The sequence below is a fragment of the Drosophila novamexicana genome, unplaced genomic scaffold (genome assembly GCF_003285875.2).
Source record: "Drosophila novamexicana strain 15010-1031.04,08,12 unplaced genomic scaffold, DnovRS2.1 tig00000308-arrow-arrow-pilon, whole genome shotgun sequence".
Taxonomy (NCBI): Eukaryota; Metazoa; Arthropoda; class Insecta; order Diptera; family Drosophilidae; genus Drosophila; species Drosophila novamexicana.
The window spans coordinates 51,730-64,641 of NW_020824799.1; the positions used below are offsets into that span (position 1 = coordinate 51,730).

At 42.9% G+C, this 12,912-nt stretch overlaps 1 protein-coding gene across 2 annotated transcripts in view; it reads right to left on the reverse strand.

Moving 5' to 3' along the window:
- The window catches only part of LOC115759578 (nucleolysin TIA-1), a 36,818-nt gene extending 27,641 nt beyond the window's left edge, over positions 1-9,177 (reverse strand). For both annotated transcript variants that reach the window (XM_030700546.1, XM_030700547.1), the window contains exon 1: positions 8,496-9,177. In XM_030700546.1, the coding sequence (XP_030556406.1) occupies positions 8,496-8,997 (502 nt within the window). In that variant the 5' untranslated portion in view covers positions 8,998-9,177. The remainder of the gene's footprint in view (positions 1-8,495) is intronic.
- Between the last annotated feature and the right edge of the window lie 3,735 nt (positions 9,178-12,912).

Here is a 12,912-nt window from a genome sequence, read left to right on the forward strand (position 1 = left end):
GACAACAGACATGACCGCATTACAAATGCTGCTGTTGCAGTTGCAGTTGCAGCTGCTATTGCTGCTTTTATCGAGTTACCTTCATCTGCACTTTGCCATTTTGCACTCTGACCAGCAAGTCCAAAAACTTCAATGGGGCCTTGCTTATGTAGCCTTTCCCTTAAATTTCCTGCCTGCCTGTCCGTCTGTGATGAGGGGTTGGGTGTGTGTTGGTATGGCTTAACCTCACTTAATGCCACGCTTCATATTTCACAATTTTCTTGTCTTTTCCCCCCTTGTAGATTTTCTTTTAATATGTATTTTGTCATACATAATGTTGACATTTTGACGCGCTAATAAACATAATTTGCTCATAAAATATTTTTATTGCCCTTGCCTTTATCTGACTCCTGTCTGGCTCACTTCGGGCAGGTGGTATGCTTAAGTAGGTGACTTTGTGTATGTGTGTGCTTATAAATATATTTTATACATTTTTCTTTCCACAGCGGCAGATGAGGCAGAGTTAATTTGCAGATAGGCAAGTGAAACATTAAACTGTAAATTTAGCCGATAACTTGGCTGAGTGGCGCATTGACAACTTTTTTAATTGGGTTTTAAGATGTAGATATTTTAAATCTAAAAGGCATACAAATCTCTTGCAAGAAGGGAGACAAAGTATGCAACATAATATCAATTGAAATATACAGTTGTTGTATAAACGTAGCGCAAACTAAAAAAAATAGCGTATATTTATTAAATTTTGATTTATTTGTGAAATCAATACAAATTAAATTAAAAGAATAATTTCTGATATCATATTCAATTTAATTAGAGTAAATTGGCAACTTAATAATTATGATTGTACATTATAAAAATGTTCGGTTAATATACCGTATAACAAATAAGCTCCACAGTTATATGGATTCATCTCTTACACAATATTAGGTATGCTACATATCCTTATTTAGTCCAGTTAATATTAAGTCAGTTGTTTTAAGAATTGTATCCGCAATCCACATCGGTTTCGGATTCCATAAACTGATTGCAGAGTTAAGTCTATTTTAGGCACCTCTCACGTACTGTGCACTTGTCATTTTTCAAAACGTGGCGTCTCCTATTTCAATATTAATTGTATGTTCACACCGCAGGCGCACCCTCTGCCCACGTGACGATGTGTACAGATCTCTGATTTCCACACTAGGGTGCCATGCAATCAACGAGCTAGCGAACGGCTACAAATCACATTTCCCCATTTTCCCGACACACACATACTCCCACTCACACACACACACACACTCACGCACACACAGACGGAACGCGCTGCCAGTTGTTTTTCTGCACGTTGAATGAGCAGCACCTAAAACATTTTTAAATATTTATTAGCAACAGCTTACAAGCATCATCTTATTTTGTTGTTGTTTTAGTTGTTGTTGCTGCCTGTTGGTCTCGCCTCGTGCGATAAGTAATTTCATTATTTGCCAAGCAAGCGACCAACGCCCCCAAACAAGCTGGGGCCCACGCTAGCGTCGTGGTCCCGGCAACGCCAGGGTCTACGCCTTTTTGGTGCTCGCGCCATTTGTCTGCTCATCCTGCCAGTTGCTTGTTGATGCCATTATCTTATTCAGCATCCTTGTCATCTCATAAAGGATGCCTATTATAAATTAATTTTTACCATCCACGGTCGCTGCCTGCTGCTGGTTGCTGGCTGCTGGTTGCCTCTTTTTGGGGCGCTCTCTTTGCTATCGCCTTTATCACTTGAAGCTGAATGCCCACCCCTCCCCCTAATTTCCTACACCCCAAAGGCAAACATGTTGCTCCTGTTTATATGTGAGTGTGTGTTTGTTTGGCTGCCTATATGACAATATAATTTTTTGATTTAAGGCTGCTGTTGCTGCTGCTGTCGCAATTTTTCAAAGACTACAACGACAAACACACCATCCCTCATATATTTCAGGTTGCCACAAGCAAAAAGTTGCTGGTTGCCACACACACACACACACACACACACACACACAAGCACACACGGGACCTACTCGTGATATTGATGCCTTACACTCTGCGCCCTGTTTTATTGTTATCATTAAACTGTAACACCTCCCGGCCCGCTCCCAGCCCGACGCGCAGCCTGTTCGACATACTGCCTTGTTTGCTTGTCTCGTTCCGTGGGCCATCGGCTCGTTGTTGGCTGTGATGCGGGTTCTCGAGTCAGCCTCAACAAGTTTGACATGGCATTGGGGCCAGCCACTGATCCCAATATGATTAAAAACTGTTCGCTTGGCTTAACATTGTGGCCGACAGTATGATGGTTAGCCATCTTCGAATGTATTTTTCTAGGGAGCCTGTTCAATAATTTCGGCATCGCAGCTGCTGGTCATGATTAATTGGTACGCACAAGCGGTTGACAATGGAGGGAAGAGACAAATGAAAAGCAAAGCCCAAAGCAACGACGCTTTTGGGTGTTAACTGCACTTCATTCATCAACGCTTCCTAACCGCAATGAGCTGCTGGTCTGGGCCAACAGCAGTAACAACACATCTGGGCTGCTGCACAGGGGGTAAGGGGCGGGGCAGCAGAGGAAAGCTGCTGTTGCGGCAGCTGCATTGGAAATTCAAATAAAATTTACCACAGTTTCGTAACTTTGTCAACGATGCGCAACGTGCGATGTGCGAATGGGGGCAAGCGGCATCTTGCGGCAGTGGATGCGGGTGGTGCGGCGGCAGTGTCAGCCAACGAGTCATGGCGACGAATTGCAATTTGCAATTTTATGGCAGCGCAGCTAGAAACACAAGGAGCACAGGACAGAGAAACTAAACGAACAGCAGAAGCAGCAGCAGCCACAGAAGCACCCGCAATACAAAACAAACCAATTTAAATTTTTAGCGCTGCCAGGGACGAGGCAAACCGGGCAGACTAAGAAAAGGGCTGCCGGGGCAGGGCACTTGCAAAAATATAGTTAACAGCAGCCAAGAGCTGGCGAAAAGCGCAACAAAGCGTAGCTGACAAAATCAAACCAAATGCAGCACTCAGAAAAAAGCGAGAAGAAAGCGCAGGGAAATTTTCAAAATGACAATGGAAAATTGGGGTTGAGTCGGCATCGAGTAAGGGAGGATGCGGTGCCGGTGCCGGTGCCGGTGGCGCTGGCGGTGGCGCTGGCGGTGGGTGACTGGCCAAACACTCAATCAATAAATTATACTGCCACCGAATATACAAATCAGCGAACGGGCAAACGTGGCAGCGAACGCGCAAGCCACAGCGGTTGAGTGGTTGCCTTGGTCTGTGGATCTCGGGATCTGTAGGGCTGTTGGCCTGTTGGGCTGTTGGTCTGTGGGGGCCGCTTGTTTGGCTGGTCACGCGACAAACAAACGAGCGAGCGTCAGCTGCAAAACAAAGGCCATGCCCCTAGCAGCAAGCTGGGGCACACAGACGGATGTGGCTTTGTGGGTTTTTGTGTGCGGCGTCCGCTGGCCGCTGTCCCGCGACCGCAGCTGCCGTTAGTCATTTTAAAAAGTGCTACGCTGACGATGTCCCTGGCTAAGGGCAAACCCAAGCGTCAGACAGCAATGACAATGTCATGTGCGCTGCATTGTGCAAATGTGGCCAGCAGGAGTTGGCATAACCACTGGACCGGGTGGTGCTGCTGGAGTCGGTTTGTTGCAATGTCAACGCCAAAGACCAAGGCACACTGCGACCAAATGTCAAAATGGCTGCAAGGCATTTCTCAGCGGTGGCAACGATGGCGGCGGCTGCTGCAGCTCTTGCGGCGGCTTCTGCTGCTCAGCCTGACCCCAAGTTGACCTCGAGCCCAGCGCGGCTTTAAAAAGCGGCCACCAGCATCGATTTTTTTGCGCCCAACGCAGACAAACAAATAAACGTAGATAAATTTGCATGCATGTGCCCCCGGCTCTCATTTAAAATTTGTATATAAAATATTGATCAGAATTGACGATTGCAAAAATGACGGGCCCGCAGGCCGTCTGTATGCCTGAGTCTGTGTGTCGTGTGTGTGTTGTGTGTGCAGTCTGTCATTTAATGGCGCCTGTTTGCTGTGTCTCTTTTTGAACGTTGACCGCAACGCTTAAAAGTAATAATAGCGTTTAATTTCACAATTTTCAATTTTTTTTATAGACCTGATCCTGGCTAGCTGCTGCAGCGCTACAGATCGAGCTTCAATAACTACTTTAAAGGCTGCCGCGGGACAGAACATGGTAATTTTGCCAGCAGCTTGATCGATTTTTGTAATCCCCTTAACATTTTTACACAACTACGCACCTGCCATTCATTCAGTCACATACACACACACGCATACACATACGCCACAAAGTCTTGTCAGGCTTCATTGTTTCTGCTGTGCGTTGTCCATGTCCATGCGGTCGAACTAAGCGGAAGCTGTTGGAATTTACCAACGTTTAAACTTTAATGCTGTGTACAAGAGCACTTTTTATTGTTGTCCTGCTTTGCTTTTCCATTTTTTGCCATACTCTTCACCTATCCACCTACGTCCCTTTTCCTGCAACTGTACGCTGTGCTTTAGTGGACTTTGGACTTTTTTTTTGTGCTGCATGTCCTCTGCCTGACTGCCCGCTCCAATTGAACCTAATCCGGCTGCTAAAGTATTAGCTACGTAGTTGTATGCTCATCCCGGCTGTCTAAACTGCCTTATGCTGCTTTTGTTGTTTGCTGGCATTTAAAAAAAAAAAAAGAAACGAGTCCAGGCGGAGGTAGCTAGCAGCGGACCAACTATGGCCAGCTGGAGGTCTGTAAAAACTTTTGCCTCTGTCTAGGTATCTGCAGCTGTAGCTCGAGCTGCCCCTCACTTAATAACAAGGCGTCGGCCGTTGTGTGTGTTTGTGTGTGTATGTCACCCTGTCGGCTGCAGAAAATGAACGGCAGTCACTTGGCCCTTGGAAACGACGAGCATACTAATCTGTCTCCTCCGCCTCATCATGGTTACCGTCATCGTCATGTTTTCCGTACAGCCAGTAAATGAAGTGAGCGAGAGAACTCCGATCATTGTGTTTGGCAATCAGGCGCTTATAGGACTTCTCGTGCATTGGCTTCGTTATATACATCTTATATATGTATCGCTACTACCCTATCTATAAAGCGGTTAGCGAGCAGGCAGCGCTTTAAAGGGATTCGTGATAGTCGATATCAATGAATGTCACTCAGTTCTTATTATAAAATTAACACTAACGTCAACTAAGCGACAGATCCGATCCGACAAGATATGATGGGAAGTGTCAGGTGAGCAAGCTAAGGCTTACTCGACCGTCAACATGGCGTATGATTGATTTTCAAGTCATAAACCAAGCAGGGCAGCAGCAGCAACAGCAGCAACAGCAGCAGCTTGGCAGCAAACTGTAAACTGAACGTGCCCAGATAAATGCGGCAAATATTAAACGGAGAGTAAGCTCCAATAATAATAAAAGTTATAAATCTTAGCATTGCCTGTCGCCCCGTCCAGATGAGAATCAGCTGAAGCATGAGAGGATGTGGACGTTCAGAAAGGGCAAAGAAGGCGACGATGGCGACGACCACGGCGACGACGACATGCTGCATCGTGGCGATAATAACAATTTATTGCACGCACACAAAGAGTCCCAAACACAAACACACAAACACACACACAGAGACACAGGCATGTGCACAGTTGCCAAGTGCCGGAAAATGCCGCGAGACACAACTGCAACAACAAGGATAACAACAACAACCACAACAACAACAACAACAACGAGAGCAGCATCAGCAGGCAGACAATCATAAAGAGCAGAGCAAGGCAGGGCTGAGAAGGCAGACGGGCATAAAAACCGCACAATAATAAAAATGAACAATGACAGGTTAATAGCAAATAAATGAAAGCCCATAAGAAAAGCGCAACAACAGCATAAGAATGGTATGAGAGTGGGACAAGAATATAAAAAAAAAACAAGAAAGTGACAGCCAGACAACAGCAAGAACAACAACAACAACAACTGAAAGCGACAATGGGTGACACAGTAGCCAGGAGCGCAGCGAAGAACAGAGACTACGTCCAGCTGCTCCGGCGAACTCTTAGTCTAAGCAATTGATATATGGTTTTCAATTTTCAAAACCATTGACCACTTGCAGCACAACTACCAGCAACAGCAACAGCAACAACAACAACAACAATAACAGCAAAGAGCCCAGCACTAAATGGTGTAAAAATGCTGTGGAAAATGGACGCCAGGCGCCACAAGTTGATGCTGGCATATTTAAAGCTTAGCTGCGAGCGTTAGAGACTCGTTGTACGCCGGGCAAAGGAACAGGCCAGGATAATGGCAGCAAACGTACTTAACGACTTCAATAATGACAATAATGGCCAACGACTTGGCAGCGCCCAGCTTTTGCTCATCCACAAACAGGTTGACAAAATGCACTCGACATGCAATGGCAAATGCGCTGCCTGCCAATGATAGTCATCGTCATCATCATTATCGTTGCACAGGTGTGGTGCGTGTGTCAATAGATAGCCAGGACCTAGTATGCTGCATATTGAAACATCATATGGTTAAGTGAGAGCAGAAATAGGTTGTGATGTACATGCAGGGTATTTGACATTGGGTGCTTTAATTTATCTGCTTTAAAGCCCTTTAATGTGCAATGTAAATTATAATATACAATTTTATTGATATTAATTTAATATTGAATAAATCAAGAGCAAGGGAGAAAAGGTTAGAAATTCATAAATTCATTTGCATTTACATTAAAATGATAGCAATTAAATATTATTTATAAATATATGCACAGTCTGTTGCATTTCAAAACACGTTGTTAATTGTATATATTGAAAATATCCAATATATTTGATTATTTATTCTATTAATTTAATACATTACTGAGGTGTTGCATGCAGACCGCGAGCGCATTAAATTTTATTCAATTTGGCAAAAGTTTTAAAGTGACAAAGAGAAAGAGCGAAAAATCGATCACCTGTTTAAAGCTCAGACGCCCACGAGACGACCGAAACGGAAAGGAGATGGAGCAGCAGCCGCAGCAGCAGCAGCAGCAACAGCAGCAGCAACAGCAACAATGGCGGCTACTTGGCAGCTGTGCCAACGCTTGGGCGAACGCATCAGTCAACGTCCTTAGAGTTTAACAAAGAAGGACAATGCGAGCGCACGTGGAGAGAGGTAGACACCGGGCCACTTTATAAGCCAAATTCAACGCTTGCTCGTTGTTGTTGCTGTTGCTGCTGTCGCTGTTGTTGCTGCTGTTGCTGTTGTCGCTTGCAATGCGCCTTTGTCTGTTTGCTTTTTGGAAGGGCAAGCATGACGACAACTGCTGCTGCTGCTGTTCCGTCCGCCCTCTTTTTGGCAATTTGTTTCTGCATCTTACAACGAATTCAATTGAAAATTTTAACAGACACTCGACAGGCGACGAGCATCGAGCACCGAACGACGAGCGTTGCAAATTTCAAAACAAATTTGCCGCAACGCAACGGCAGCAAACTTTTCGCAAAGAAGTCGAAGCTTCGATTCGATTCGACTTGATTCAATTCGTTTCGATTTTCAATTCTCGCTGCATTCTCTTTATCCCGTGCTCTAGCGTCTAGCCTTTCAGTTGGTCAAGTGTAGACGTGCGTTTAAAAGTTACGTATGCGCCACGTTGTCCAAGCCACTTCAGCTGGGCACAATTGGCAGCGTCTCGTCTACTTCTTCATGCTCGTCTCCCGCTTTGTCTGGGTGTCTGTGGCGAACTGTGTTCAGCTGTTTGCTTAGTGCAGTTTTCACTTTGTGGGCGTTGCACAAAAAATAACAAACAGCCGCACCCCCAAGCCCAGCCTGACTTTCTTCTGCTATTTACTTTTGCCTTTCACACTGCCTGACATCACGTTAGTTTTGTTTGCTTCCCATTGTGCGTGTGTGTGTGTGTGTGGGTGAGAGTGTATGTTTGCCTTTCGTTTAGCAATGGCTATGACAAAATCAAAATCAAATCGTTGAACCAATGCCAAAGTGGAAATTGTCAATAATTTCAAATTGATTTCTGTTTGATTTAACACAACAACAACAGCAAATAAAATACAACGAACGAAATAAATGAAAGTAAACATACAGCAAAAGGCACTATAATTGTGCCATCTTACATAGAAATACCTGGCTAGTTTTGTCTAGTTGAGGGCGAAAGTGAAACAGTCAACTTTGACTGGCGCATGCGGCTCCCCAAATAACATTAGACAGCCATTATGGGCTTGGCCGACTTTTACGACGCATCATAAAAAGCATTACTTGAACTGCGCCTGACTCGTAAAACTCGTGAAATTCCTGAGCAGGCAGTGGCAATAAAATCAAATCGATAAGTGTGCCCAAAGTGTTCGAATAGCTCGTAAGCTAATCGAAATGGGCCAAAGCTCAATAAAGTCGATGTGCTTAATGTACTTAGCATTTAATTTCTAATTATATTTACAATTCCAATAACTATTCATAAAATAAGCTGATAGTAGACATTTATTTATATCTTTTATATTTTTCTAAAATAGCTTTCAATCTTTTGCTTACCCTGCTTGGGCGAAACGCTGAGCACCTGCTGCGGCGACTGCTGTTGCGAGTGGATTTGGTATTGCTGCTGCTGCTGCTGTTGTTGCTGCTGCTGTTGTTGAACGGCCACCGCCTGCTGCTGGGCGGCACAAACGGCCGCGGCGACAGCAGCTTGTTGCTGCTGCTGATGATGAGCGGCTGCTGCTGCAGCTGCAGCGGCTGCAGCAACCGCTTGATGCTGCGACTGCTGCTGATGCGGCGACTGGGACTGTGGATGATGCTGCTGCTGCTGAGTGGTAACAATGGACATTTGCTGAGAAGACTGCTGTTGCTGCTTCACATTAACCTGATGCTGCGCCTGCTGCTGCTGCTGAGCTGGCGCCTGTTGCTGCTGCTGCTGCAGGTGTGTCTGGTGTATGGCCAGCAGCTTAGTCTCATAGGGCTTGGCGCCCACCGACAACGGCTGACTGCTGAGCGTCATCTGTGCTGTTGCAGGCATCATTAGCGTGGGCATTGCCAACATTTTTTCAATGGCACTTTAATGTGCTGCTGTTGCTGTTGCTGTTGCTGCTGTGGTGTTGCTGTTGCACGTTTTGCGGTTGGACGCAATTCGCTTTGATGTTTAATGAAGTGCCGCCTCTTAGTTGATGTGTATCATCAAATCGTGTTATAATTTTGCTAAATATATTTCGGAGCCTCTTTTTTATTTGTATTTATATTTGTTGTATTTTTTGTTTGTGTGAAACCGCACTTTTAATTGCTGTTTTTGCAGTTTGTTTGCTTGTTTGTTCTGTATTTCTTTTTTTTTTATTTTCTTTAATGTTATATTTAAATCATCTGATGCGTTAAATGATTTCTACAATTTTACTAATTTCAAAAGTTTCTCTTTGTGGTTAGTGCTCGCATTTATTTTCCGTTTTGCTTTTAAAAACTTTTTTAATTTAATTTAGCTTTACCTTCACTTATCACAGACCAATAAGAATTTTTTTTAGTAAGTTCATGTGGTTTTCGTGTTAAAGTTGCTCGCTAAAACACAAAGTTTATTTAATCCTGTTAAAAATATATTTAACCTGATTGAAATATATTCGCAAACTACAATAAATAATGAAACTAATGAAAAATATAATATACATTTTAAGAGAAGCATGTAATAAGTACCATATATTTTTATCACTGATCAAAACAAATGTTAAAAAATACAAATAATTGTTTATAATTTTTCCTACAAATTTTGTTTTTCATTGTGAACTACAATTGAACATTTATAGTTGAAATATTTATTCAACTGATCTGATTATCTGCACAACTGCTGGTCTCTGGAATCCACAAGCATCTTTTTGGTAAGCACATTTTATGCTTCGGTTTTATGAGGTACCCCAAGCACAAGCATTACATTCTGGGCACAAGCCTTATCGTATATCAAGACTAAGCCATTCACACATCATTTGAAAAATTAAATTTAATATTTTACGATTTGCTGGTGTGCTTCTGTGTATTCTGAGCACATTCAAAGCAGAGCATGAACCAACAAAAAAAAATACAAATTATGCGAGAGACAGCGAAAGTGCGCGTAAGGCAAGGCAATGCGAAGCAGAAGAAGAAAAAAATTATAACAATAATAATAAAAGGCAGCTGAATACAAGCGCTGGTTTTTATGCGTCTCTCGCACGCCCCAGAGACAAAACAACAGAAGCCAGAGACCGGAAAACACAAACTCTGAAACTCCAAAAATCGCACGCCCCAAGTGTTGGCAAGTGTCAGGATCAGGCGCTGCCACAGTCTCAGTCGGCGTTGACGTCAGTCTAACGCTTCCGGTTTTTATAGCGCAACGCACACAAAACCCCAGACAGTGCGACAGAGAAGCAGACGGACAAATGTTATGTATAAATATAAACTTATATTTTTATTTTTGAAAGCCAAGAAACACACACACAGAGACGCAGTAAAAAGCAACGAGTGTACGAAAATTGCTTAACAAAAAAAATAAATATACAACACACAGCATTCGCTGTCATCTAAGTGAAGTGTGTGTGCGAGTGTGTATGATTCATACACACAAATGCACTGGCCTTTTATGTGTCCGCGCTGTGTCGGCGGCAGTCGGCGTTGGCTGGCTGAAAGCATTTATTGGCTGCTCGTTGTCGGTTTATGTGGCACATAAGCCGAAGTGGCAGAATGTATGTATGTGAGTGTGTGTGGTTGTTGTTGTACATAATATGTCCAAAAAACACCAGCACCAGAAGCAACGGCCAAATACATGCAGGCAAAAAGTCGTTGTGCTCTATGTAAATATGACTAAAATCGATGCACAGTTTTGTGGGAACTCAAGAATAACATTTTTATGAAAATTGCATTCAAAAATATCAAATATCTATAAAGATAGTGCAAATTGTGATATATATGTATGTGTTATTCTATCTTAAGTCAATATGATTCATTTTCAGTTTTCTATTAGACGCAAGAATAAACTATTAGGCATGCATAAGACTTCACTTTACGTGCCCCACAAAGTATGCAACGAAATTTGTTCAACAGAATTTCACTTTTAAAATGTCTGAAAGACACACAAAAAACCGAAGGAAAGTGTTTACAAACTATTAACTAAACAAACAAAACGAAACTTTAAAATCATATGCACACTTTGAGTAAAATTAAATATTTAATGTAAATTTTAAATATTAAAACTTGAACATAATTTGCACTATTTAAGTAAAATTAAATATTTAATGCATGTTCTAATTATAATTATTTACTTTTGCCAACTTTATTTTGTCAGTTTATTTATGTTTATGTATTCGATATATTTTTGTATTATGCTTTTATTTATTTATATCTTGCAGTCGCTCTTGCTGTTTATTTTTTACGCGTCGTTGACTGCTGCCTTTGTCCGTTTTGGATTTCTATTTATATTTTATTATATTTGTTTTTTTTTTTTTGTTTTTGTGTGCTTTGTATTTGAATTTTCGTCTTCAAGTTGTTGCGTTTGTAGATGGGTGTTTTTATATATTTTTATTTTTGGTTTTGGTTTGCTTTGCTTTGCTTGCTGGTTTGTTTGAAAATTATAATAACAACTTAACAACAATGTAACGAATATCCTTTCTTCACGAGGACACAATTCACACTGAATGCGAAGCGCGCTCGTCGGTCTCACAAATAGCCAAAGACATCGTCCGCTGTGGATACCCGTTATTCTGCCGGCGTCGCTGTCGCGCTGCCTGCGCTCCGAGTCCTTGCGTGCAGACGAGTTGCCTACTCGTCGTCCAGTCCAGCTTCGTTTCTAATAACGCTCAGGCCTGCGCACAGCCACGCTTCGAAATGGTTTGTGTCCCAGTTAAATTCGAACTATGCGATTTATAGCATACCAAGCTGCAAATTTCCCATTGTCGAAGGACTTTTAGCTGTTATACATGGACAATACAGCAACTTCTTACCAGAGTTGCACTCTAAGAGGCTTTCGCACAAAGGACTTATGTTGCGTTTTGCGGGGATGCTGCATTGTTGCTTTGTGCCACAGACTGTGCACCTCAACTCTTGCAACAAATGCTTTGAGCGGCTTTGCGAACAAAAGCAGCACCAGCAGCAGCAGAAACAATGTCAAATTGTAAGTAAGTATGTAAGTATATAATAGACAAACAAACACACCCACACTCGCACACAATCGCATACTCATGCGCTCACACACACACACACGCGTGCCATTGTTTATGCGCTCAAGAGCCAATAATCCACTTTTGTTTTGTTATCATTCGCGTGCCCTTATCCAAACGCCTTAAACCACACGGCCACCCCATTCAGTGGGGCAACGCGTTAAGCGCCTTTGCCACTGCCTTCACCCGTCTCCACTTAATTTCTACTTGATTTGTCGCTTAAGAAAACTAATTGTCTGCCTTTTGTTGAGCGTGAAAACAATAGAAAACATTTTAGCAACTGTTACTTTAGCCAAAAGCGTATTAGAAACATGGTCGGTTGGTGGAGGGGTAGGAGGGGGTGAGACAGTGAGCAAATGTTCATGGCAAAGCTCGAAAGTGGCTAAAGAAGTGGCTGGCGGCCTTAATGGTTTTGGTCGCTATAGTAATGCCAAGGAGCTGACGGCGTTAGTTTTATGCCTCGTGATTGGCCAACAATGTCTTCAAGGCCGTTCGCTCGAGGCGGAAATGCAAATGTAATTTCTGTGCCTAAATAGTTGAAAAAAAAAGAACACGCACAATTCTTGTATCTTATGGGCACGTCTCGTAATATACTTTTGATCTTTGGGCTGTCAAAGTTGACCATCAAATCGCCCTACATGTACGCTGTTGCGGCATTCAGCAGCGAGCAATGGTAAGAATTCTTTACCATTAATTTTTCGTTCCACAATTAAAACGACTGTTGCAGCTGTGGGCGTGACCCAAACGGAAATTTAACTTCCTTTGCATATTCATGCTCATGCACAAACAAT